This window comes from Poromitra crassiceps (assembly GCF_964638095.1).
Source record: "Poromitra crassiceps genome assembly, chromosome: 4".
Taxonomy (NCBI): Eukaryota; Metazoa; Chordata; class Actinopteri; order Beryciformes; family Melamphaidae; genus Poromitra; species Poromitra crassiceps.
In genome coordinates, this window is record NC_139626.1 from 55768396 (window position 1) to 55795207 (window position 26812).

A 26812-nucleotide genomic window follows, 5' to 3' on the forward strand; every position below is an offset into this window, starting at 1 on the left:
TATTCTGGCCTTAATTCTGTGTTTGTGCACTGTGAGGGGGGCCCTTCATGTGTCCAGGCCCAGGGGCCCATCATGTAATCCACCTACTGTATATGCCTGAAGCGTTGAAGTTTAAGCATTGCTCTCAGCAAAACTCCCCTGAATATGTGCGACCCTTGCTGTGCACAGGGTCCTCAAGTCAGGATCAATAATAATAATAATAATAATAATAATAATAATAATAATAATAATAATAATAATAATAATAATAATAATGATCGTTTTCATCTTCTTAGCCAATTCTCCTTGTCAAAACAATTAACAATATACATTCAGAAATAATAATTTAAGTAATATTGTGATTTTTTTAAATAATACATAGTAGCCTAGATAAACAACAACATAATAAATGATAACAAAATATAAATTAGTAATACATTAATAAATAGGCTAATAACAAAATATATAAATGAATAATAATAATACAAGTACAAAATTAGAGATAAAATAAATGAGAAAATTATTAAAACTGTCAATGTTTTGGGATACCTTGAGAGGAGAAGAAAAAAAAACCTCAAAGCGCACTGTAATACTGACAGGCACCCGGGTTCAGCCAATCAGCAACACCAATCGCAGCGGCTCAGACCAATCAAGTGCCGTCTCCGCTGTGTGGGCGGGACCAGAGAGCTGCAGCAGCCAGGAGGAGCCATTAGATGCGCTTGTTCTTATTTTCCAAGGAGACCCGTAGCATCTTCACTTCTCTATCCGTCTGCGTCTGTGTGAGCCATGGTGTCCCACTCTCTGGCGCTGCCCATGATCTGCTTCACCACGCTGTGGGCACTGGTGGGCGTCGTGGCCCCGTTCTTGGTGCCTAAAGGACCGAACCGGGGGTAAGCTAACCGGGGCTAAGCTAACGTTAGGTGTCGTGCCCGTTATCACTGACAGTGACAGGGCTGCACTGTGGTGATGATAATGGTGGTGGTGGTAACAATTTAGTGTCTCCTTCCATGTTATCCGCTTGTAGCCTACTGCATTTACTGGTAGGCTAACGTTACACTGTTAAAAAAAATACATGTAATAATGTGTCATACTGCTGCATTAGCCTACATCTTTTCAAATGTTACGAGTGTGTTCCTGCATCATGGGGGGTTTGGATGATGGAGGCCGGGTGCGTCATCCTGCCTGCCTCCCTCCCTCCATCCATCTGGATCACCAGGGGTCCTTGAAGGCATTCCAGAGGGTTTCCAGCAGATTTATGCATTTTTAGAATGATTATTTTGATCATAGTTGCTCTGTTGTCTCTCTACCTACAATGTAGTCATGTTGGAAATACTACATATTCTCAGATTTGATCAAATCTCACCCTAATTCAGTCCATACATTGAATGTATGGACTGAGCTCTAAGAGAGCTAATGGATCCCCATTTGACTCTTTTTTAACCCCTGCACTGTAAGCGTCATTTTTTTCCGGATGATGGTGAAGGCTGGAGGCACCCTCTCTTGTCTGTGATTGGCCTAGCGTCAAACGTTCATCCAATCGTATTCGCTTGGCTATCCCGCGTCTCTTTCTACAGTCTGTGGTCAGACTCAGTGGGTCAGACAGACAGTAGTTTCGCTTGCTAGCATGCATGAAAGACGCCACAGTGTGTTTATGTTTTTAATATAGTCTGCTGGTCTCTGGTTTATAATGCTGCCGCTACTCTTGGCAGTGCGCGTATGTAGCCTACAGACAAATAAAAAAGGAAAGGATAAAAGATTCATGAGAATTGATCAAGGGTGATATAAAAACAGTGTCAATGCCCAGTTACAGTGAACTTTAATTCTCATTCTCATTCTAACACAAGAGTGACATGTATTTGCATTTAAATATTAATCAGAGCAACAATGTGATGAAATTTAGAATGACAAGAAAAAAATACACGTCTGTGCAATAGGCTAAGTAGGCCTAAATAACTCAGTTATAGGGTTTGCAATTGTAACGTTCAATATAATGAAGTATCTCATGCTTGTTGATTTAATGATTGTTTTGCATCTGCTGCTCACGTTATGAATAAATGCTTAGATGACCATAGCCTCAGCAACAACTAACTGCAGTCATGTATGAATGTTAGCTGTCTGTCCAGCAAACACTAATATCTATAGGAGTCATGCTTCAAAGTAGCCTACTTTCCCCCCGCTGCATCACGAATTAAAGCATATTTAGGCTCGTTTGAGATACTACTGGCTCGCCTGGAAAGAAGGCGAGAGCAGCCGAGTACAGTCAGCCAATCAGAGGCAGAGAGGGGCGGGTCATGCCTTTGCCTAGCCTTCCCCATCATGGGGAGAGAGAAAAAAAGCGCACTGTAAAGCATCTTTGAGTTTTTAGAAAAGCACTTTATAAATTAAATGTATTATTATTATTATGTTTTTTTTATGATTTTGTCTCTGAACTCAGAAACTATTACATTATCTAACATTAACTATGTTATTCTTCAAAATTGAATAATTGGTAAATTGATCAATTTATCAGATTTGCTGGGGGGGTCCTCAAGGGCCCCTGGTGGTCCCTGGACCACACGTGGAGAACCACTGAGCTGCAAAACAAGCAGCAGCTCGCTAGAACCACTAAGAACCACTGAGCTGTAAAACAAGCAGCAGCTCGCTAGAACCACTAAGAACCACTGAGCTGTAAAACAAGCAGCACCTCGCTAGAACCACTAAGAACCACTGAGCTGTAAAACAAGCAGCAGCTCGCTAGAACCACTAAGAACCACTGAGCTGTAAAACAAGCAGCAGCTCGCTAGAACCACTAAGAACCACTGAGCTGTAAAACAAGCAGCAGCTCGCTAAGCGCCGATGTGAAGACGAGATGATGATTCTGTCTAGGGATGCACGATATATCGGCAATCATATCGGTATTGGCCGATGTTGGTCATTTTTTTACATATCGGTCATATCGGTATCGGTCAGATGTTGCAATGTTAATATCGGTTATCATTATCAGCCAAATTCTTCACATTGATATGAAATAATGCAGTAAATCTATGATTTATGGGCTTTTCCAAAGGCTTTGCAAATAAAGAAATGCATAACTTTTTCAAATTCAGTGTTAACATGTGTTTTTCAGTATGTACAAAATGTGATGATCATAAAAATGTGGTTTTATACAGATCATATCGACATCGGTAAATATCGGTTATCGGCCATAACAGCAATGTTAATAACGGTTATCGGCCATAACAGCAATGTTAATATCGGTTATCGGCATCGGCCAAAATTTTCATATCGGTGCATCCCTAATTCTGTCTGTTATTGTTGTTGTTGTATTTGGATGTAAAGAAAGTGTGAGTCATACAGGTTAAAACAACAGTGATGCTGACTCACAGTCAGGCTACACACACCTGTGTGTGTGTGTGTGTGTGTGTGTGTGTGTGTGTGTGTGTGTGTGTGTGTGTGTGTGTGTGTGTGTGTGTGTGTGTGTGTGTGAGAGAGAGAGAGGCATGAAGCCATGCATAACTGCCAACATTAGGCTGTGAAGAAGATGATTTTCTGGGGTATCATCAGCAATGCTTCAAGTTCATGGAGACTCTGTCAGTAATGAGAAACATGCTCGTGCTACCTTATCAAACAATGCTAACGTTACCTTATCAAACAATGCTAACGTTACCTTATCAAACAATGCTAATGTTACCTTATCTGTAAAGAGGAGACATGTGGGCAGGGCCCGAAATTAACTTTTTGACCCACCGGCGGCCAGTGGCGGGTAGATGGAAAAAATCTACCCGCCAAGCATATTTCTTACCGGCCAAAAAAAAAACGCATTTTTGTGTCACATATATCCATATACGGTATATACATTTTTTTCAGTACATTTCAAGTAGATAAGGTATGACGTTGAAGAATACACACTTAAATAAGAGGCCAGAGTAAAATTTGAAGCAAATTATTTTAATATATTGATTGATGATTGATTAATCAATACATGTCAAGTCAATCTTATCAATACATGTCAAGTCAATCTTGAGCTTAAATTGTAACCTAATGTTAAACATCATCAGACTCCTCACTCTCCACCCTCTTTGCAGGATTTAACAGAACAGAAGTAAATTTGAAGGTTTTGTAAACATAACTCCTCAGACTCCTCACCCTCTCTCTACTTCTCCTCTTTGCAGCCAATGTGACACTGGCTCTGTTCATGGTCACAAACGGCTTCCAGCTTCATTGATTTACTACCGATGACAAACGTGTTGTTTCTATTTTTCTTTTTGGCATACTTGCGGCACACAGAACTCATCACTACAGCCCCAGCATCATACTGTAGCCAGTCTCTTGAAACACCGCTATCGCCAAACTTCCACTCCTCTCGAAACCTTCTTTTGTTAGGTGGTCCCGCTCTCGCTGCCGCTTCATCCTTTTCGTCGGAGAAAGCCGCGGTGGGTTTTCTTTTTAGCGGCCGGCTTACTCCCTCGATATGGTTCCACATTGTAACCCATTTAACATTATATTAAGCTAACGTTAGCTTAGCTATAGCCGGCGGACCGGCGTAACGTTAGCTCCCTGCAGTGCAAGCAGGCGCTGGCGCGCTGCAGAATGCAGATGGCCACGGCCAGTCAGGACAGAAGAGTAGCGGATGTGACGTTCGTAAACGAGCCAAAAATGAGGCCGGAGATGACGCGCAAGGAGAGATTGGGGGCTGCAATAAAGGCGACTGTCGTAAGACCAAAACACACCGCAGTTTGATTATTTTACATGACTATTTTGTTACCCGCCATGTGGCGGACAGCCCTTTTATGTCACTCGCCAAAGCTGAAATATGCCCGCCATTGGCGGGTGGCGGGCTCTAATTTCGGGCCCTGCATGTGGGTAGTGGGTACTCATAGAACCAATAGATACAGTCGGTCTGTGTGGGAACGCCCACAAAATGTTACTACGGCTGCCGCGCAAGACTAGACGGTGGGGGAAAAACCCCCATATACCGTATCTCAATGGGCTGACTCACCAAAGGACGGTGCTGCGGCTCTACACAGGATTGGGGATTCAACAGCAGGTACATAAACGTCTGTTCAGATGTGCGTTTACTGCGGTGGTTGAATCCCCGATCCTGTCTGCCTGGGCTGGGCTAGCAGCTAAATGCTAACTATGCTGGCTGGGAAGAACGGGAGGATTTCCCCCATGCTGCTGACCCATTGACCACGCGTCTATGACGAGACGTCGCCTGAACGGATTCTCATTCAGATATCTTGAGGTGAGAGGTCAAGGGATCGCTTTGAAAACGGCGTTTAAAATACCCTGCTCTCTGTGTCACAGGGTGATCATCACCAGTCTGATCCTCACCGCCATCTGCTGCTACCTGTTGTGAGTACACACTCTCTACACGCACGCGCACACAGACACACACCAACAGACACACACACGCACAACACACACGCACGCACGCATGCACGCACGCACAGTTCCGGGAAAAGAATACAACATTTATATTTACCCACTGAAATGAAGTTTGGTGTTGTCCAGAATCCCTGACAGCGATATCGACACAAGTGATTTCAAATCATTGAAATAGAAGCAGCTGTAGCCATATGACAGATTAACGATTATACAGCTGTGATGATTAGTCGTAATTGATTACCGTAAATTCCGGACTATAAGCCGCACCTTTTTTCCCGTTTTTTGGCCTTTTTTGGCCCCTGCGGCTTATATAACGGTGCGGCTTATCTATGGATTTTTTCAAAAAAAAAAAAAAAAAAAATCTCTCTTTTTTAGCACTCTTTCTAACTATAAATCCACTTCTGTTTTAATTTCCTCTCTTGCCCTCTTTTCACCACACTGTATGACACTGTATGACACTGTGTGCACTGTAAATAACAACACAGGTGGTGTTGTGTTATGTTGTTTTGTTGAAATGTTAATAAATGGGAGCTTCCTCAAACAGCCATCTCTTTCCCGACAATCCCCTCTGTGCATGAACCCTTACATATGGTAATTAAACATTAAAACACAATAAAAAAAATAAAAAAAAAATAATAATAATACCATTAAAACACCCGCGGCTTATAGTCCGGTGCGGCTTATATAAGAAAAAAATAGTCAACTTTGCAGGTGCGGCTTATACACCGGTGCGGCTTATAGTCCGGAATTTACGGTAATTGGACTACGGTAATTGATTATTAGTCCATCGAGAAAAATTGTATCGCCAAATATCTTTTTAATCGATTTATCGTTTACTTTAGACTAATTTCTCAGAACTAAGAAATACTGAAATTCTCTCGTTCCAGCTTCTTAGATGTGAATATTTTCTGCTGTCTTTAGTCTTCTATGACAGTAAACTGATTCTCTTTGGGTTGTGGGCTGTTGCTCAGGACAAGAGAAGACATTTAAGGATGTCACCTTGATGCTTTGGGGGAAAATCATTTAGTGATATTTTATCGACCAAACGACTAATCGATTAGTCGAGAAAATATTCAACAGATTAATCGATAATGAGAATAATCGTTAGTTGCAGCCCTAAAATATTACGCGCACTCTCTGTCTCTCTCTCCCCCTCCCTCCCTCTCTCTCTCTCCATCCCTCCCTCTCTCTCTCTCTCTCTCTCTCTCTCTCTCCCTCTCTCCCTCTCTCTCTCTCTCTCTCTCTCTCTCAGCTGGTTGATAGCGATCCTGGCCCAGGCTAACCCTCTGTTCGGCCCTCAGCTGAAGAATGAGACTATATGGTATCTGCGTTACTTCTGGGAGTAAACACGGTGAGTCCTGTCACAACAACTACAGCTTTCAGATGCCGAACCTGGCTAACAATGATTTAACAAGGCTAGGTAGGCTAGGTCAGGACGTAGCATATGGCCAGCGCGATAAAGCGCTCACGAGCATCGGCACTCAAATCGGCACGCAAATTGGACTGGACAAAGCCAGATATCGGGCCCGCTTGCGCTGGCCAAAAACAGCCGAAGTGGCTGCCGCGGCCGCAGACAGACTAATCATCAAGACCACACTCGCTGATTCACTCTGCTTTCAAGCGAGACTACTCTGCGTTGGTCTCCTCTAATATTAGAGGTAAGATGTGAGGCATCGATATTAAATTTAGACTGTTTAATAACAATCGAAAATCTTGCTCGTAGCTGCTTTAAGGTTAATAAATAAATTTATTATGCACTTATTAACAGTTAACTATGGTTTTCACAGCTCACCTATGTGAAGGAGCACTATGTGGTCAAGGTTGTTCAAATGTGAATAAAAATTACAATGTTTTAGCAGGTAAGGACAAAAACACTTTAAGACGGATCTTGTGTGTAAGTGTACAAAAAAACAGGTAGGTTATTTTTTTCAGTTTCTTTCCAAATTAAGCCTTTACAATCTAGCATTTACAACAGTGCAATTGTATCAAAATGGCTGTTTAAAACCTTTCCAAATTGTGCCAAATTGTACCAAAAACTGAGGTAGATGGGGAAAAAAACACAATAGAAAAATAATGGTGTCTTCCAACATGTAGCATTTACAATCTAGCATTGTAACAAAAACTGAGGTAGGTTTTTCATAAAATGGATTAAAAATCAAATTGTCTCTTTCCACATGGAGCACACAATCTATCACTTACAACATTATTGTCTGATCCAGCATGTGCAATTATCAATAAGTGAATGTAAAATCTTGACAGAATTCACTTCACAGGATTTTTTTGAATAAAAACAAGTGCAAACCTTTAAGCCCACAGCACCACTCCCCCCTTTCGCTCACCGATCCCTCTTCCTTGGCACCGCTCCCACCACCCATATCTCCCTACTAGCAACTCCACCTACTTATCGTGAGCTACCTGCGCTCGGCTACAATCACATGACTGTGAATCATATGAGGTGGTATGTAGATCTGCAAACAGGTACCCACACGCAGCACATAGAACAAGCGTGGGCAAGCATTAACTCATTCAGTGCCAGCCACTTTTGGAGAACGGATGCTCCCAGTGCCAGAGTTTTCAGAGCGTTTTCAGTGATTTCTCGAGGCCCACAGAATATTGTGTGATATTACTATGTAAACACCGAACACGCACAAGAACGAGCTGGCTCTATTGTATCATCAGCAAAAAAAAGTTTATTGATACCATTTTCCGTTCTTTAGTTATGAGCCGGAGAAGATAGGTTGTTTTCAGCGTTTTCAGGCTTTTCAAATTATTAGCTGAGATAATCCGCCTTTTGTGAAATGCAGCATTTCAAGCACATTCACTGAGTCTGAAGATAATATTTTCTGATGTAGTGACGTAGTTGTTGTGTGATGCCCTGCGTGCACCACCCCCCTCCCCCCCTCCCCCCGTAAACTCCTCCCCACACTGCACACAGCCTCACGCAACCATTATATTTTCGGAGTGCTGCGTTTGTGTGCTGCTGTCGGCTCTCAGCGCCACAGCAGGGAAGAGCCAACCCGGATTGCTGAATGGTTTGGCGTCAGGGGCTGCTTTCCTGGCTGCTAATCGGTTGGAGAAACTATACAGACAGACAGACAGTAGACAGACAGGGACAGAGGGGCTCAGTTGTGAGCGCGGATTGACTCCTGTTCGGAGCCAATGTCAGCTCCCGCGACAGAGCAAATGGCTCTGGGAGCATGCATCGGGTTGTCTTTGATCCACGGCTTTTAGGCTGTTTCTCGGACCTGTCTCTAATCTGGACTGCACCGAGCAAGCACTGTCGCCACCTAATGAGTCCGTAAAATAGGTTATACACCTCCAATAGCTACTATAGTTGTACAGGAGCTGCGGAAGGCTTTGATCGACGTCCCACCGTCAAAAAACGCATTGGACGTCGAAGGACGTCCGTGGCATTCTACGTCACTATTTAATTGGACGTCGAAGGACGTCCATGGCATTCAATGAGTTAAGGAGCAAGTTCAGAGACAAAGTCAAAGTCAAACTGAGCGCTTACTGTCTGAACATCTCTGTCTTGTTCAGTGGACTGAATGGCTTTGCAGGAAGCACAAAGATGGCCCTCTTGGTAGGCTGCTACATGATGTAGCTAAGAGGTACAGAGTAGGCTAGATTGAAGGCTAGAAAGGATTAGGAATACTTGTTGTCTTGTGCCGTAACTCAGGATAGGAAAGTGGTAGAGCGTCGGGATTCAAGGGGTGGGTAGGATTAGTGGCTAGGGGGTTAGGATTGTGGGTGGTGGGAGGGGGGAGGTGCCATAGAGGATAGGAAGGTGGGGTAGAACGTCTGAATTCGAGGGGTGGGTAGGTGGAGTGGCTAGGGCAGGGGTGTCCAAACCTTTTTGAATGGGGGCCAGATTAGATAATGTGAAGATGCCGGGGGGCCAGTTGCTTCTCGCATCATATGGGTTCTAAAAATAAAAATCACATTCGATTGTACTCCAGGGCTTTTGTTTACCATCTGAAAACTTTAGTTCGGCCTGTGTTGTTTCCTACTTTGTGCTTGTCTACAAACTGTATGATAGTGCTGTCATCATTATGTGAACGGAGAAAAACAAAACGTGAATTGAACTTGCTTGATTAACCAATACTGTGTTTGAGAGACAAGGTGAGGGCCACTTAAAATCGGTCCGCAGGCCACAACTGGCCCCGGACTGCCCCTGGACTAGGGCGATATGGGTGGTGTTGGGGGGGGGGGTTGTGGTAGAGAGTCAGGATTTGGGGGGTGACAGCTGTCAGCCTGTCAATGAGCTGTCAATGCGGTTTGTTGCCACACAATACACCAGCAGTTTGTTCCAAGCCAGTATGATCCTTGACTCACTCTCACACGGCAGCCAATCAGCGTTGAATAGTGAGCGACTGATGCCAGCGTATTTTCGCTCGAGTTGGGATATTTCATCTCGGGCGACGAGTGTATTTTCTCCCTATCGCACCGTCTCTGTCGCTCGGACGCCCAGCGATTTTGTGGGTGAATGTACGCTCAATCGCTCGTTTGCATTGACTTTGTATGTAAACTCGATGCCAGCGAAAAACTTTAATAGGTCGGTGTGAACGCAGCTTAAGTGTACAAAAAAACTGAGGTAGGTTATTTTTTTCAGTTTCTTTCCAAATTAAGCCGTTACAATCTAGCATTTACAACAGTGCAATTGTATCAAAATGGCTGTTTAAAACCTTTCCAAATTGTGCCAAATTGTACCAAAAATTTAGGTAGATGGGGAAAAAACACAATAGAAAAATAATGGTGTCTTCCAACATGTAGCATTTACAATCTAGTATTGTAACAAAAACTGAGGTAGGTTTTTCATAATATGCATTAAAAATCAAATTGTGTCTTTCCACATGGAGCACACAATCTATCACTTACAACATTATTGTCTGATCCAGCATGTGCAATTATCAATAAGTGAATGTAAAATCTTGACATAATTCACTTCACAGGTTTTTGTTGAAATAAAAACAAGTGCAAACCTTTAAGCCCACAGCACCACTCCCCCATTCCGCTCGCCCATCCCTCTTCCTTGGCACCGCTCCCACCACCCATATCTCCCTACTAGCAACTCCACCTACTTATCGTGCGCTGCCTGCGCTCGGCTACAATCACATGACTGTGAATCATACAAGGTGGTATGTAGATCTGCAAACAGGTACCCACACGCAGCACATAGAACAAGCGTGGGCAAGCATTAAGGAGCAAGTTCGGGGACAAAGTCAAAGTCAAACTGAGCGCTTACTGTCTGAACATCTCTGTCTTGTTCAGTGGACTGAATGGCTGGGCAGGAGGCACAAAGATGGCCCTCTTGGTAGGCTGCTACATGATGTAGCTAAGAGGTACAGAGCAGGGTTTTCGTTGTCCCGTAATTGCAGGACATTGGCCTTTAAAATTCATCAAAAACCTGTAAATTAAAATCTGCAGGACATCGTGTCCTGTAAATTATCTCCCGAGTCCCGATGCTAATACTTATTGTAACCCCGGGTTAAACCCCATCAAGAATATTGACCTGTCACTTTATAGTTTGGTAACACTATAGTTGTTAGTACTGCTCGTCTTTAGCTGCTTCTGATTGGTCAGTTGAGAGAGGTACATCACGTTTCTCTAAAATGCTATTGACTAATGGGGCAGCTGGGGGACTGAGTGTTGGGATTTTGACAGTGCGGTGAGGTTTGTGTTGCGCTCACTGCTGTGCACTGGGGCACTGATATAGACGGATACTGTGGCTAATGCTGCTAGCGGCTAACGTTAGTTACTTTACATGGCAGTAAAGTAATGAACCACTGAATGACCAAATTGATTTAACTTTTAACCATTTCGAGTAACACTGTTTCCATACGGACCCCCAAGCGTTGGTTAGTTGTTTATAACGTGACTTTATTTATAACGTTTATAACGTACTCCGGTTTCCAGTTTATACGGTAATTCAGGTCTGAATACAGCCGTGCTGAGTTGTGGCTATTGCGCAACACACAGGTGAAAACCGTCTATAGCGCGTGTGTTTTCCTCTCTTAACTTAGTTACCCAAAGCAAGCCAAGTCTACTATTTTCTAGTACTCTTATTAGCCTGACTCATTTGTAATAAGTGTGTTTGTACGGAGGCTAGTGTTTTCTGCTTGCTTGTTAACGTAGCTAGAGGCTTTTTTGGGGGGGCAGTGGTGGCCCAATGGTTAGAGAAGCGAGTTTGTGACCGGAAAGTCGTTGGTTCAATCCCCGGGACCGGCAGGATAAATCTGGGTGGGGAAAGTGAAATGGCAGCGCTTGCCACTCCCTCATTACCACCACTGAGGTGCCCTTGAGCAAGGCCCTTAAACCCCAACCGCTCCAGTGGAGCTGCTCAGTGGCCACAGATCAGACTGTGGTTGTACTGAGTCACCTTGCTAAACTAATAGCCTAAGTCATATTTTCAAGTTTTTCAGGAGACACAAAAAACTGAACCAAATAGAGAGTATATGATATTCCTTAATCATTTCACACAAAAAGGTTATGACAATATATGACTATTAACATACAAATAACGCTGTATGTCAAATCATGTTCCATAAGTGGATTAAATGACTTAGGCCAATTTATGAACATGCCGTTGCATCTTAGGCAATTTTAAAGCTGACTTAGGCAAAACACTGCACATCTTTTATTCCCACTTCTGTGACCACAAACAGTTTAAAACGCTAGTGGAGCACATAGATAGAGACTCAGGAGACAGAGGGCAGTTTGACTTTCATTTAATAAAGCAAACTCATCTTTACTGGGTCACTCTTAACAAATTGTAATTTAAACTTAAACTTAAATCCTTCTTAAATCAAACAATGTCAGTTAAATCAAACACTGAGGAGGCATGTGCCTCACTTGTTCCTCCAGCTCTTCTTTGCTGGGTCACTCTTAACAAATTGTAATTTAAACTTAAATCCTTCTTAAATCAAACAAATGTCAATTAAATCAAACACTGAGGAGGCATGTGCCTCTCCTCACTTCTTCCTCCAGCTCTTTGCTGGGTTTTAACTAACCCTTTAACATTTCAAACAATTTCACTGCTCACAAGTAATTTTTTGCAAGTCCAAGTCAAGTCTCAAGTCTTTGAGGGGCAAGTCCAAGTCAAGTCTTTGAGGGGAAAGTCCAAGTCAAGTCTTTGAGGGGCAAGTCCAAGTCAAGTCTCAAGTCCCTATGGATGAGCGTTCTATCCAGCTGCATGTACATGGTCCTTTGAGCCCGGATGGGCCTCAGCAAGTGGGAATGGACCAGAGAAACCAGCAGCCAGTAGGGGGAAGAAGGGCACCTCCATACCTTCAGTTGTGGGGATATCATCCACCATCGCACGCCCCTCCCCCACAACGATACCATCCCCATGTAGTTGGGCCTACACCTGAGCGGCAGCATGGTCAACCTGCACGAGACACCATGGACTATTTGAGACACCTCTTGAGGAGGCTTGATGCGGTAGAGGGATGCTTGTACTCAAGGAAAGCGCTCCCTGTGCCTCACCCAGCCCAGGCGCTCCCTGTGCCTCACCCAGTCCAGGTGCTCCCTGTGCCTCACCCAGTCCAGGTGCTCCCTGTGCCTCACCCAGTCCAGGCGCTCCCTGTGCCTCACCCAGCCCAGGCGCTCCCTGTGCCTCACCCAGCCCCCGCACTGCCAGTCCTGGTGCCCTCCGCACCGCCAGTCCCGGTGCTCCCCGCATCGCCAGTCCCGGTGCCCCCCGCACCGCCAGCCCTGGTGGGCCCCCTGGCGCCAGTCCTGGTGCCCCCCACACTGCCAGTCCTGGTGCCCTCCGCATCGCCAGTCCCGGTGCTCCCCGCATCGCCAGTCCAGGTGCCTCCCGCACCGCCAGTCCCAGTGCCCCCCGCACTGCCAGTTCCAGTGCCCCCCGCACCGCCAGTCCCGGTGGCCCCCCTGGCTCCAGTCCCAGTGCCCCCCGCACCACCAGTCCCAGTGCCCCCCGCACTGCCAGTCCCGGTGCCTCCTGCACCACCAGTCCCAGTGCCCCCCGCACTGCCAGTTCCGGTGCCCCCTGCACTGCCAGTTCCGGTGCCCCCCGCACCGCCAGTCCCGGTGGCCCCCCTGGCTCCAGTCCTAGTGCCCCCCGCACTGCCAGTCCCAGTGCCCCTCGCACTGCCAGTCCCGGTGCCCCCCGCACCGTCAGTCCTGGTGGCCCCCCCAGCTACAGTCCCGGTGCCCCCTGCACCCCCTGCTCTGGTGGCCCCCGCACCTCCGTCTGCTCCCTTGGCGCCCATCCCTCGGCGCCAATCTTCAGTGGCTCCCATCCCTCGGCGCCACCCTCCAGAACAGTCCAGCCGGAGTCGACAATATCCGGGCCGGCCCCCTGAGTATACCTGCCGGCGTCACCAGCATCCAGGTCGGCCTCCGGAAAGGTCCTGTCTGTGGCGTCAGTGTCTGGGACATCATCCGGGGTTGCTCAACCTGTCTGCTCTGCCTCCTGGATGCCCTCCGGACCAGATGGCCCCTTCAGCCCTGCCTCCGGCCGTCTTGGCTCTTTTTCCACCGGCCATGCAGCTTGCCCCATTTCACCCTGCTATGGGGCGGCCATGACAGCCGAACGGTTTGCCTCATTTACTCTCCTTACCTTCAGTTCCTCTGCCTCTAGTCACTTTTCTTAGTATACATATTCACTAGTGAATATGGGGGCGGCTGTACAAAAGTGACTCTCGGACTCCAATTCCCATAACCCATCACTCCCTCACCTCCAGCCATTTTCCCTCCCCTAAGCACAGCTGCACCTAATTCTGGACTGATCACCACACACCTGCACTTAAGAGGCTCTAAGAGCCTTCACACTCAGTGTGTGCTCCAGACAGCAGTGGAGGAGGCTGCTTTCGTTCTTCCCTATTGATTGCCATGTACAGATGCATTATTTGAAGCCTAAATCATCTGCTTGTACATCTGCTTGTACATCTGCATCTGCCTGTACATCTGCCTGTACATCAGCATCAAGGGATCTGCTTTAAATAAACACCCTTGGCATATGTTCCTCTGGCCCTCTTCATTCTAATCGGTGTCCCACTTGCTGAGGCTACACCCGTAACCAACCCACTAGCAGTTTGTACATACAAAGAGCTTCCTTTAAGTATTTATTTTTCCTTGATGCAGATGCCATTTTAAAAGCTTGTAAAATGGCCTAAGTCGCATTGTCTTGTGACTTAGGCAAAAATAAAATGGCCTAAGTCACAGTTAGATTGATTTAGTCACACTATTGATTTAGGCCATTCGAATATTGAGGTAAAAACAGCATTTTCTTTTCAATTAGGATGTTGGCCGTTTTACCAGAGGTGGGGAGCATCCTGAAGAGCTGACTTAGGCAAAAATATCATTTTTGGAAAAAAGTGACTTAGGCCATTAGTTTAGCAAGGTGACGACTGGGCAGCTTCCAGGTATGAATGTGTGTGTGAATGTGAACAGGGCACTCCTGAAAAAGAGAGCATTGCTCTCAGTGAGACTCCCCCTGTATAAATAAAGGTATAAAAAAAAAAAAAAAAAGGCTAGTGTTTTCTGCTTGCTTGCTAACGTGGACACATTTATCTATTATATTATCGGGACGCTAGTGTTTTCTGCCTGGACGAGACGACCAGCTGGACCATCGCCACACCACATAGCGCAGTGTAGGTTTTTAAGCCCAATAAACACAGATTTAATGTGTCCTGAATTTATACCATTTGTCCTTTATTTGAAATCTTAAAGGACACGATGTCCTGCAGCTGTGAGTGCTAGCGGAAACGCTGGTACAGAGTAGGCTAGATTGAAGGGTAGAAAGGATTAGGAATACTTGTTGTCTTGTGCCGTAACTCAGGATAGGAAAGTGGTAGAGCGTCGGGATTCAAGGGGTGGGTAGGATTAGTGGCTAGGGGGTTAGGATTGTGGGTGGTGGGAGGGGGGAGGTGCCATAGAGAATAGGAAGGTGGGGTAGAAAGTCTGAATTTGAGGGGTGGGTAGTTGGTAGTTGGTAGTGTGGTTGGTGGAGTGGTTTTGCTCTCCCCAAAATTTCAATAAACCTTTATGGCACATTATTACAATACAACAATACTGGTGTTGACAGTAATAGAAGATGCCAAATCATTCAAAACAATAAGCATTTTGCCTTGAGGAGCATTGTGCCAGTGTGCAGCGCTGTTCCCAAGTGCTGTGTGTCGTTGCCTGGGAAACGCACATCCCATAATACAACTGTTCGCATCGCATCCCATAATAGTATGATGATACTTGGGATGCCATTGCGAACATAGATGTGAACAGGTGAGCTAAAAGTTTAGCGTCGCCACTGCCAGCGAGGGCTCCCACCGTTGCGGTCGGGGTACGTTTCGAAATCCCTCCAGGCCTGAACATTTTTCTAGGGGAAACACTGAATGTGATGTTATTTTACATTATGCAGGAATGTATTACACGTGCATACACATTTCCATGTAAACAGATTACCGGTAACCTGAATAAGACTTTAATAGCCGGGTTCTGTGCATGCAAACGCAGCCAATGTGTTTAGTATGAGTGAGCATTTGTGTATCTGTGTGTCAGGGTAGGAAATCTCAGGAAACTTTTTTTTTCAACTTGAACTTCTTTTTTTTGCCCTTGTGAAATATGTTTCTGGGCATTTTGGATAATTCCCAGGACAATTTTATCAAATGCTGGGAAACACCTTAGTTCTTCCAATGTATGTTGCATGACAGACCAATATTCATTTTGTGCGTGCGTGATTTTCTTTTTTTGCGCAATTTGTTTTATTTTGCTTGCAAAGTGCACCCTGCCTAGTCCTGTCATGTCTAGCAGGAGATACAGTCAATACAGTTGATCTAGTATTAGAGCCCGCCAGATATATCGGTCCACCGATATTATCGGCCAATAACCGATATATCGGTATCGGCCGATATGTTTGCCGATATTTTTTATTTTTTAAGTTATAGACAGCATGTTCTGTATATTTGATCTTTTTTCTTAACTCAAGTTATATTTTATATTCTATTTGTGTTTTTCTATTTCTAGTTATTTATAATTATTAAATTCCCAGTGAAGTTTACAGTTTCATTGCATTGATGTCATTTTGGACAATAAGGTTTATTGATAAGATGTGAAATATCCTGCCTACATTACATATCTCAAGTCATGTCAAGTCATATCTTTGTCAAGTGTTTGATATTTGAGAGATCATTGCAAGAAAATGGTGTAATATAATGGGTATATATATATTAAAAGAATATCGGCCGATATATATCGATATCGGAATTTTTTTACTCCCTAATATCGGTATCGGCATCGGCCTCAAAAATTCAGTATCGGTCGGGCTCTATCTAGTATTCGTAAAGTATTCCTACAGTATCTCTACTACTATAATTGGAGGGCCGATTCCCGGCGCACAACTGCTCTACTGCGTCTGCGAGCCGGAGAAGTGGGCGAGACTTTGAGGGCAAACCAATAGAGAACGGCAGGAATGAGTCTGGAAGTATACTTCTGGGTTCGTAAGGGAAAAGTGAAGGGGGTTTTAGAATGGGGATTTCACTTCAATGCATAAAATAAAGTACGTGGTTAACAAAAGTTTATGGGAGCGTGAATTTGGATTCAGCAGGATAATCTTCACAAACGTGAAGAACTTTTATTACGGTACTTTTGGAACGTAAATGCTTTTTTTTAAACATGTTTTTTAGAAAACGCTTCAAAAGGCATAAAAGTGATTCACGTTTGTGAAGATTAACTTGCTCAAACCAAATTCTTGCTCCCATAAACTTTTGTGAACCACAGACCTTATTTTATGCATTTAAGTGAATCCCCATTCTAAAACCCCATAGACTTTTTCCCCTGACGAACCAAAATGGTGGCGATTTCTGGTTGAGCCTACAAAAATACGTCATCCCTGCTGCACTCTATGAGGCAAGGTAGAAGGGGGCGATGCTGGGGCTCACCTGGCAGGGCTCCAGACTAACTCTTTACACTAGGTGGCCCCTATCGTTGCATCGGCGCAGTTTCTAGGCCGAGCGGCAGGCGCAGATCAAAGCAGTGGGCGTGGAAAGGCGCACTTGATATCGTCGTGCTGGCGCTAGATGCAGCCCAAAGCATTACAACCACGCCTTTTAGGCGTAAAATTATGCACCGTCATGCTCATTGGATAAGTGCAATAAACGAATCGCACGCTTGCCTTTTTAGCTCCAATTCCAGTGATCCCGCAAAACCAGACGAAAGCCAAACGCTCTGCCCCCCCCCCTCCCTTCATCCAGCCTGTCTGTCTGCATTATAGGCTATTATTCCATATTATTATGCTTCTCAAACCAATCTAACTGCAGTTTCAATACTGCAAGCATGTAAATACGCTACACTATAGCAAGATCAAAGTGAAAAGAATGTTCTATGCATCAGCTAGAAAAATATAGCCTATTAGATTGGTGAAAGTTTGTCCAGAAAGATATCATTTTCTCTCGCCTGCTGCAGGAAGGATGATGCACATAAATATACCCTACATTATGTCAAGTCATTGCATAAATGTGTTTTTATTGTAAAACTAAATGTGAAATAGGGCCAAGTTATTGGAGGGACATCACAGTATAGCAGATGCCATTAGAAGCGCGTTCCGAAGCGCGTTCCGCTGTTACTTCTCTAAATCACGTTAACTCCACAAGGGGTATATATAGGCCCAGGAGGACATATATGTTTCACATAGGGTGGTATTTTCATTTCGATGTTTGATTTGGTCCAATATTGAAATGTTGACAATGGCAGGCTGTGTTACCATTACACATTAATTTAGAACTACCTTTTATATCTATTTTGGCTCATTTGGTGGCTATTTAGTAGCGAAATGAAGAAACACAATGCATGCTGGGAACTCAGAGAGAGAGAGAGAGAAGGGTGACAGAGAAGAAGCAGTGAAGGCACAGAATAGGCGTGCTTTTCAAAAGCGCAAAGCGCTAAATGTAGGCCAGCTCCCAAGATATCACTAAGCTGGTATTTAGCGCCGACACGCCCACTTTGGGACTGCGCCACGCCCATTCGGCCTAAAGCGCATTTGGCAGCCTAAAGCCTATTGCTATCTTGCCGAAACAGGCGCAAGGCACGTTTTTTTGCGGTTAAGGCCCGTAATAGCGCCGATGGCCTGTGGGAGAATAGAGCCCTAGGTGCCCTGGTGCACCTTACTTTTTAATTTAGGTGCACCAGCACATCATTTAGGTGCGCCCACATTTTTCACCACGCCTTTTGGCACCGCAATAATACATTTTAAGCGTTACCTTCTTTGTCATTTTGTATACATATTGGCAAATTATTAAACGATACGATCAAAGATTTTCATGTCAATAAACGTCTGTTAAAGTCATCACCAACTGAGTTAACACAGTAATTTATTTAGTCATCTGTAGTTTGCCTAACATTATGTAATGGTGGGCATGATTGTGGACGTTCACGTTACTGTGATTAGTGTAGTGACAAATCCTACAGTGTGCTGTGAAGTCTCACTGTGCACTGCAGACAGTGAAAAAACGTAGCAGATAGCTGCTCTTAGATGGTCTAACATTAACAGACAGCATAGTCATATTGTCAACAACACATTTTAGCGATGTTGAATTACATGTTGGTAATGTTAGTAATCCCAGAATTGGCTTGATAGTTAGCTAGCATCCCGCTAGCGATGCTAACATTATGTAATGGACGGCTGGCTGCGGACTGTCCTGTCCGTGTTCTACTAGCGATAAGGACGATACGACTTCCAGATGGACTTACAAAGTAAAATGATTCGGCCCAAGTCTAAAGCACTCAGAAGCAATTGAAAGCTTTTTATTTTTGTATTTCCCCTGTCTTTCTATGTGAGAGATTTAGCTTGACCGCACCGCACCCTGTGGGACAAGAGCAGAGAGAGAGAGAGAGAGAGAGAGAGAGAGAGAGAGAGAGAGAGAGAGAGAGAGAGAGAGAGAGAGAGAGAGAGAGAGAGAGAGAGAGAGAGAGAGAGAGAGAGAGAGAGAGAGAGAGAGAGAGAGAGAGAGAGAGAGAGAGAGAGAGAGAGGCGTCAAATTCCAAGGTGCACGTACCAGTGCGTGTTATGAAAATATTTATGCGCACTGGCCGATTTTAAGGTGGGAAAATGCGTGTAAATACACGCACTCTGGAGCCCTGCCTGGTAGAACATGTACCACTAAATCCTTCGCGACCCGGGTTCAAATCCGACCTGTGGTCCTTAATGCCGCATGTCATCCCCTCTCTCCCCTAAATAACCCCAGTAGGAGTAGGGATGACTAGCTGGCCATTTTGGAGTCATGCTTTGCAAACTCAAAACAAAATCCGGACACGCTTTGCAAATAGAGTAATTTGCAGAAAGTCTTTATTTTACGGGGACTGTCATCCCCATTCAAAGGGACATTTTAGATTTTTTGGGGGGGGGGCATTTTGCCCTGAGCCGCCATTAATTTCCTACCCTGGCGTGTGTGCGCGTGTGTGTGTGTGTGTGTGTGTGTGCGTGTGTGTGTGTGCATGTGTGTCCCTCCTACCCTGTTCTCGCTGATGGCGGCGCTGTCATCTCCCAGGGCGACCTTGGAGGAGGCGGATCTGAACTCTGGCAGGCCGAGGATGGGCAGGTACTCGTGGTTCAGGCTACCGTCCTCCACGATCAGACGCTCCACCTTCTTCACCACCGGCAGCACCCAGGGCAGACACTCATCTGTACGGTAAGCTGGAGGGGACACAAAGCCACAACAGCACATCAACACCAACAACAGGCCACAGAGCTCGACTTCAGCATCCACTGGCCAGAAGAAACAATATGAAAATCTCACACCACGATTATAATGACGAAAATGATCACGGTTAAATGTAAGATGTTCAAAAAGTACTAATACTAGGGGTGTCAAAAATAATCGAGTATAAGATGCATCGCGATGCGGACCTGCACGATTCTGCATCGATTCACAAATGTCAAAAATCGATTATTTAATTTAATTTTTTTTTTTTTATATATACGGTAATCAGATAAAATATAATGGAAGTACATGCAGTTGTTTATTTTAGTTATGGATCATAATACAATGCAATTCTAAATGCACTTTTATTTTAAAAGTAGCCACACAGTGAGAAAAAATAAAGTGAGAAAAAAAATCATGTATTCGGGAAAAAAAGTGATGCATCGATTTAAGATGCATCGAGATGCATCGATAATCGTTATCGAATCGAATCGTAGCCCTCTGAATCGTAATTGAATCGAATCGTGAGGCCAGTGAAGATTCACAGCCCTAACTAATACACTCACATACATCATTTCACCAAGTTTTATATTGAGAACTCGGACCCAAAAAGGATTGATACACTCACTAAAATCATTTCTTCAAGGCTGCATCTTGGAGACGGTTGTCAACTTTGCTTGATGATGGACAGTATATTTAACATGTTTTTCAAAGCGTGTGGTTATCGTAAGGAATTTTATCACAGTTATCATTAAAACCGGTTATCGTTTAATCCCTAGTTTTGAAATTAGGCAAACACACAAAAAAATTGCCTGCAACATTTGTCATTTTGCGGTCGTCTCTTCGACGCACACAGCTCATCTGACTGAATACATTTTGATTAATACCTCAGGGAATATTATGTAAGCAGCAGTTCTAGAAGAACTACAGAAACATGGAACCATTTCTCTAAATATGATGTCCAGGATCTTTTGATCTTTTAGTGCTAAGAATAATAATAGCCATAATTAGGGCTGGGCGATATGGACCAAAAATCATATTCTACAAAGTGAGCTAAATGTTCAGTTGTAAGTCAAAGCCACATGTCAGATGTCACAAGCACTTTTTATTCAAAACAACTGTGATCAAAAATAAAATACAACGGCAGGGTTTCCTTCCCGGACTATCGGTGCTTTCCCAAAAATATTTATACAATGAGATTTTTTATTTTTTTATGAATAATCATCAGTAATGTGGATATAATGACCAAGTGGGTAAAGCCAAATAATACAACAGTTAGAACAGTCTGGTGTGTTCAGAAAATAACATCACTTTACTGTAATGCAGCCTTTAAAAGCAGGAAAAGACAACACTTATGCCACATCACGATATTATGATATCCAAAATCGAAGGCGATATCTAGTCTCATGCTGATATCGATATGTTGTTATATTGCTCAGCCATAATAATAATAATAATCGTGCAGTCTGAAATGATAAGAGGAGAGAGAGAGCAGCCATTGAAACAAGTGTATTTAATTTCATTCTGTACCAGACACTCCCTGAAGGTCACCCTGAACAGAGACTAAAGTCTGTGTGTGTGTGTGTGTGTGTGTGTGTGTGTGTGTGTGTGTGTGTGCGCGCGTGTGTGTCTGTTTGACTCCTGTGGAACGCGTGCTCTGCTTTAAGAAAGCGGTCCAGCTCTCTGCTGTGATATCAGATGACAGGCCCAGCACAGTGCTCAGCTCTGCTCTCTGTGCTGCGCAGAGTTCAACACGCCTTGAGTCAAACATTCAAATCAGCCAGCGCTACAGACTAGGGCTGGGTTAAAACAATAGAATATAGATAGATAGATAGATAGATAGATAGATAGATAGATAGATAGATAGATAGATAGATAGATAAATAGAGATAGACAGGCAGACAGACAGATAGATTCAATATTAGAGCTGCAATTGCGATTAATCAATTAGCTTCTTAAATGTGACTATTGTGGACAAAACAAGACATTTGAGGACGTCATCTTGGGTTTTGGGAAACACTGATCGACATTTTTTCACCATTTTCTGACATTTTATAGACAAAAGAACTAATTGATTAATCGAGAAAATAATCGAGAGATTAATTGATAATGATAATAATAATCGTTAGTTGCAGCCCTAATTGATATTCATTTAGAGGAACTGATATCAATTCATGAATCCCAATATTGATCCTTTAATATAAAGCCTTTTCCCGTGGATGCTTGAAGCTTTAACCTCGTTAAGACGCGCGTGGTCCTTCAAAAAGATGTTCCTGTTTGTCCAGAACTATTATCTGTAAATACAACTATAAAACAGCTGATGTGTCATTTCCTGCTCCATCCATAGTAGATTTAAGCTGACGCTGCCAGAGGTTTGTTTTCATAATATAACCATCTGGGAACGAGTCACTCGGGAAACTATTTCAAAGGGCAGGCACTTTCATAAAATATGTGGCCTGTGATTGGATTAAAAAAATACCTGGCAGGTGATTGGATGAACCATCTGCCTATCACGGGCTCACTTCTGAGCCACACCTAAAGCCTAAAGCCCGCCCCGTGCTGCCTCTGGGCGCTGATTGGTGGGTGGTTCGGATTCAAACCAATAGATTCGGATTTGGATTAGTCATGTGATCGTGATCTTGTGATCTCATGATCTCGCGCGAATCCAGCTCCCTCACAAGGTTAAAGTAGGTTAGCTGCAGTTTAAACGTATGCTACAAAATGTATTGTGAAGTGACACAGTTACTTACAAGGATAAGACTGACGAAGAATTTTGTAATGCAACTTTTTTTTTCACTTTGTTATTGGATATTGATGTGTATTGTTCCGGGCACGATGCCATATTATACCACTTTTATGAGGTTTATTCATCCTCAAAATAATATAGACAAAGATATCTTCACAAAATCATGATATATTTAATTAGGAGTGAGATCAGTGTGATTTCTTAACAGACATAATTCTTTTAAAACACAATGTCTTCCATACAAATATGAGGCTGACATGCATGAAGGTCATACAGCCTCTACTGTTTGCCATCCATATTACAGTTAATTCTTCTGTTTTATCTCCAAATCCACAAGGCATATTAATTTCACCTGGAACAATTACTACCAATCTATATGGGTGTGTATCCCAGGAAATAAAGATCTTAAAGTGTAGGCTAGAGCACGCGAGTGAGGCACATTGGCTACTAGCATTTAGTGCTTATTATCCAGGCCTAACTGGTTTGGGGCACAGATAAATGTTTTGGCAACCGAGGTCTAAATGCAGCGATTTCATTGGTTAACACATTCAGTGCCACAGCGCTTCAGTAAAATTGTCTGGAGCCTGTGCCAGATTCACTTCCATTCAGTTGAAAACAGCTATAGAATTTTTTCTATTATGGCTATATTAACGGGGCTGGACTTTAATGAAACATTGAACACTCCTGCTTCTTCCAAAGAAGAAATTTTGTTTCTAGACAGTTCCATTATGAAATTACAGCCTCTCAAAAAAGTGCACTTTCAAGGGTTTTCTGTCGTTTTTTTTTACTTTCCAAGATATAGGCCCTTTTATGAATACCTTTTGCACTCTAATTTCGAGCACATTCACTGACTCTGGCTGGTGTTTTCTGATGTGGTGGCGTGTGGTGTGGTTTCTGTGAAGCCTGTGTGCCACACACCCCTCTCCCCCCCCCCCCCCCTCCCCCCTCTCCCCCCTCTCCCCTCTCCACCTCTGAGCTGCGGGCTCCTCCCACACGCACAGAGTTTGTTTTCTCGTTTTTGCCCCGGACAGATCCCAGCGCCCATCAAGAAGGAAATGATGCGCGCTGGCAAACGCGACTGAACGAAAAGGCTTGGCCGTTCGGCTTCGGATGCTGGCTTTCTAGGAAATCGTGTGGAGATAGATAGAAGCATAAGAGCTCAGTTGTGAGCGCGGATGCAGCCGAGCCCACTGTCCGCTGTAGACAGAGCAATATATACGGCTCTGGCAGAAAGCATGCATCGGTTTCCACTTTCTCCGCTGTCTCCTGTACAAAGTAAAGGATCTGAGGTGGGTGGAGCAGCTCCTGTGACGATGTTTAAGGTGGCGCCGTGTGATCCCTTGAAGGGATTCATGCTCACTGGCTAGGTACGACCTTAAACAGCAGAATTATGGAATAATATGAATTATGATTTTAGGACGTCCACAGACGTCCTTGGCACTCCTCGTTACTTTTTTTTAGGACGTCCACAGACGTCCTTGGCACTGAATGTGTTAACAAACACAAGTTCAACCAGAGAGGAGGAGCCAATCAGTGAAGTCACCTGTTGTCACCTTTATCTTGGTTCTTCCTTTTTAAATATTAAAGATGTGTAAAGAAAAAAAGCGTGTAGCTTGAATTTCATGTTGAGGCATTCCATGGACAAATTGATTTGCTTTGTATAGACGGTTTTAACTTGACAACAAAAACATTCTAAATTGAACCCCCGCTCACTTCCTGTTGCAGTGTTTGCTATGGACATAAAAGAGAAAAAAACATTCAAGTGCAGGACTGACCATTCCGTGAAAACCGTCTATACAGCTGAGTGGCGAAAACAAAGTAACGATGTCGAGTGAATATTTCTGCAGTTTGCCGAATGCTGAGAAATAGGAAGTGCTCTGGTGAAAACCGTCTATAAAATAGGCCGGTGGTTCGATCCCCGCCTCCTCCAGTCTGCATGTCAAAGTGTCCTTGGGGAAGATACTGAGCTCCAAATGGCTCCCGATGCTTGTGACAGCACCCTGCGTGGTAGCTTGCCTCCCTCGGTGTATGAATGTCTGTGTGAACGGGTGAATGTACTCACTCCAAAGTGCTTTGGATAAAAGCACTATACAAATGCAGGCCATTTACCAGTTTAAGAACTGATGTTGACATTCGGATGCTTTGAAGACATTGAACTAGAAAAGCCCCAGTCTTAATGCTTCTGCCTGGGCTTACATTTAAAATGCTACATACAGTACCTGCAGTAGGGATGCACCGATATGAAAATTTTGGCCGATGCCGATAACCGATATTAAGATTGTTGTTATGACCGATAACCGATATTTACCGATGTCGATATGATCTGTATAAAAACACATTTCTATGATAATAAAAAAAATGACATACTGAAAAATACATGTAAACACTAAATTTGAAAAAGTAATGCATTTCTTTATTTCAAAAACATTTGTAAAAGCCCATAAATCATAGATTTACTGCATTATTTCATCTCAATGTGAAGAATTTGGCTGATACCGATAACCGATATTAACATTGCAACATCGGACCGATACTGATATGTTTGCCGATATATCGTGCATCCCTAACCTGCAGTGCACATCACATCACATCACATCACATCCACCTGTAGAGTTCCCCGTTTAAATACTGGAGCATGACATGTTCAAGGCTGTGCCACATGAAGTTACACACGACCAGACCAGTGGTTCTCAAGCTGAGGTCCGGAGACCACCAGGGGTCCTTGAGGGGGTCCCAGGGGGTCCCCAGCAAATGGATGAATTGATCAATTTCAGCATTATTTCAATTACAATAAGTTAATACAACAATTACATAATGTAGGAGAATGACTGTTTTGACCATAGTTCCACTGTTGTCTCTACGTGCAACACATATAATCAGGGATTGTCGACAAAATCATATAGAAATACTGTCAGATCTGGGTCAGAGAGACAGAACGGAAGTTTGTGTTGCTAACTAATGTGGACTAAATTAGGGGTCCATGTGGAAAGGTTTTAGACCTTGACAAACATGTGAACATGATAATCTATTTTTTTTTCTCTACAGAGCAGGACTGGAGCCTGTTCATGTCAGTGCTTTGACAGAGCAGTGCAGTCACAAGAGGAGTCACTGATTTTTTTTAATTCGCAGACTGTTGATTGATGCATGCTCCCTTTATTTGATGTTTTCATTTAGAAACCCCCCCCTGGCTCGGGATGTAATTGTCTGGACGTTTTCAATGACGTCTTTATTTGTGTGTGATTGTTTTGTCTGCATTTCTGCTTTGCTTGTATCCATGTCATTTCGACTGTCAATAAATATGTAAAGAAAAATCTATAAATTCTAGCGTTAATTCCAATCAATCACGTATCATTCATTGATTCAGTATCTAGAATATAACTAGCAACTACATTATCACACTAATGTCAGGAGTAGTTTTCCATAGAGCGACTCATGTATCCATGTACCGGTATGTTGCTGTCAAAACAGCTGATCCTGTCAGTGGCTGCTTGCTAGCTAGCTAGCTAGTACGAAGGTCAAAGCAAAGCGCAGCTCAGCATGCTCCCTGGCGTGATCATAGCAGGTAGGCAGCACTGCTCCAGTCACAGACCGACCCAGCCAGCAGGCTAGCAGGCAGCACAAGCAGCACAGTCGGCCACAGGACGGGTTGCTACTGCTAGGCTAACTCACTGTCAGTAAGCTAGTTACCGCCCATTCATTAGCAAGTAACAAACATCTCTTACCTCCTACTCCCAGATTGACCTTCTGCGGGTGGGAGTCCTCTCTGAAGTCCGCGGTGAGTTTGAACACGGCCACGGGGGGAGCCTGCGGGACCTCGGTGAACACTGACATGACTCTGCGGGCTGTCGGGTCCCTGTGCTGCGGGGAGGAGAGGAGACAGAGACGGGCCCTGGTTCTGTTGTTCACCTTCAACCCGCTTTAGGACAATCCGATATGGGCGTCTATCCAGCAACCAATAGGATGGCACGTAACACGGACGTGACTCTTGGGTAGCCAATGAGAGTACGTTAAAGGGCCGCGATAGAGACACCACAACTTCCAGTCACTTCCTGTATCTGTGCCA

General features: G+C 44.1%; 1 protein-coding gene and 1 pseudogene across 2 annotated transcripts; one reads left to right on the forward strand and one right to left on the reverse strand.

Annotated features, from left to right (window-relative positions):
• The first annotated feature begins 730 nt into the window (after positions 1-730).
• On the forward strand, positions 731-19970 carry LOC310774613 (V-type proton ATPase subunit e 2-like). Its single transcript, XM_083634706.1, has 4 exons — positions 731-869; positions 5266-5313; positions 6599-6697; positions 19851-19970. The coding sequence occupies exons 1-3, from the start codon at positions 766-768 to the stop codon at positions 6690-6692; spliced, it is 246 nt and encodes an 81-aa protein (XP_083490832.1). The 5' UTR covers positions 731-765; the 3' UTR covers positions 6693-6697; positions 19851-19970.
• Positions 7758-26599, reverse strand: LOC310775853 (aspartate aminotransferase, cytoplasmic pseudogene; annotated as a pseudogene). The gene is made up of 3 exons (XR_014554040.1): positions 26472-26599; positions 19815-19996; positions 7758-7814 (listed from the first exon to the last, which is right to left on the reverse strand). The product of XR_014554040.1 is annotated as an aspartate aminotransferase, cytoplasmic pseudogene (transcript).
• Between the last annotated feature and the right edge of the window lie 213 nt (positions 26600-26812).

What these genes read in the sequence shown, in the direction of transcription:
- LOC310774613 (XM_083634706.1), top strand. Translation starts at nt 766, where the DNA reads ATGGTGTCCCACTCTCTGGCGCTGCCCATGATCTGCTTCACCACGCTG. An exon ending in CCTAAAGGACCGAACCGGGG is followed by an intron (nt 870 to 5,265) that starts GTAAGCTAACCG and finishes TCTGTGTCACAG; the next exon opens with GGTGATCATCACCAGTCTGA. An exon ending in GCCATCTGCTGCTACCTGTT is followed by an intron (nt 5,314 to 6,598) that starts GTGAGTACACAC and finishes TCTCTCTCTCAG; the next exon opens with CTGGTTGATAGCGATCCTGG.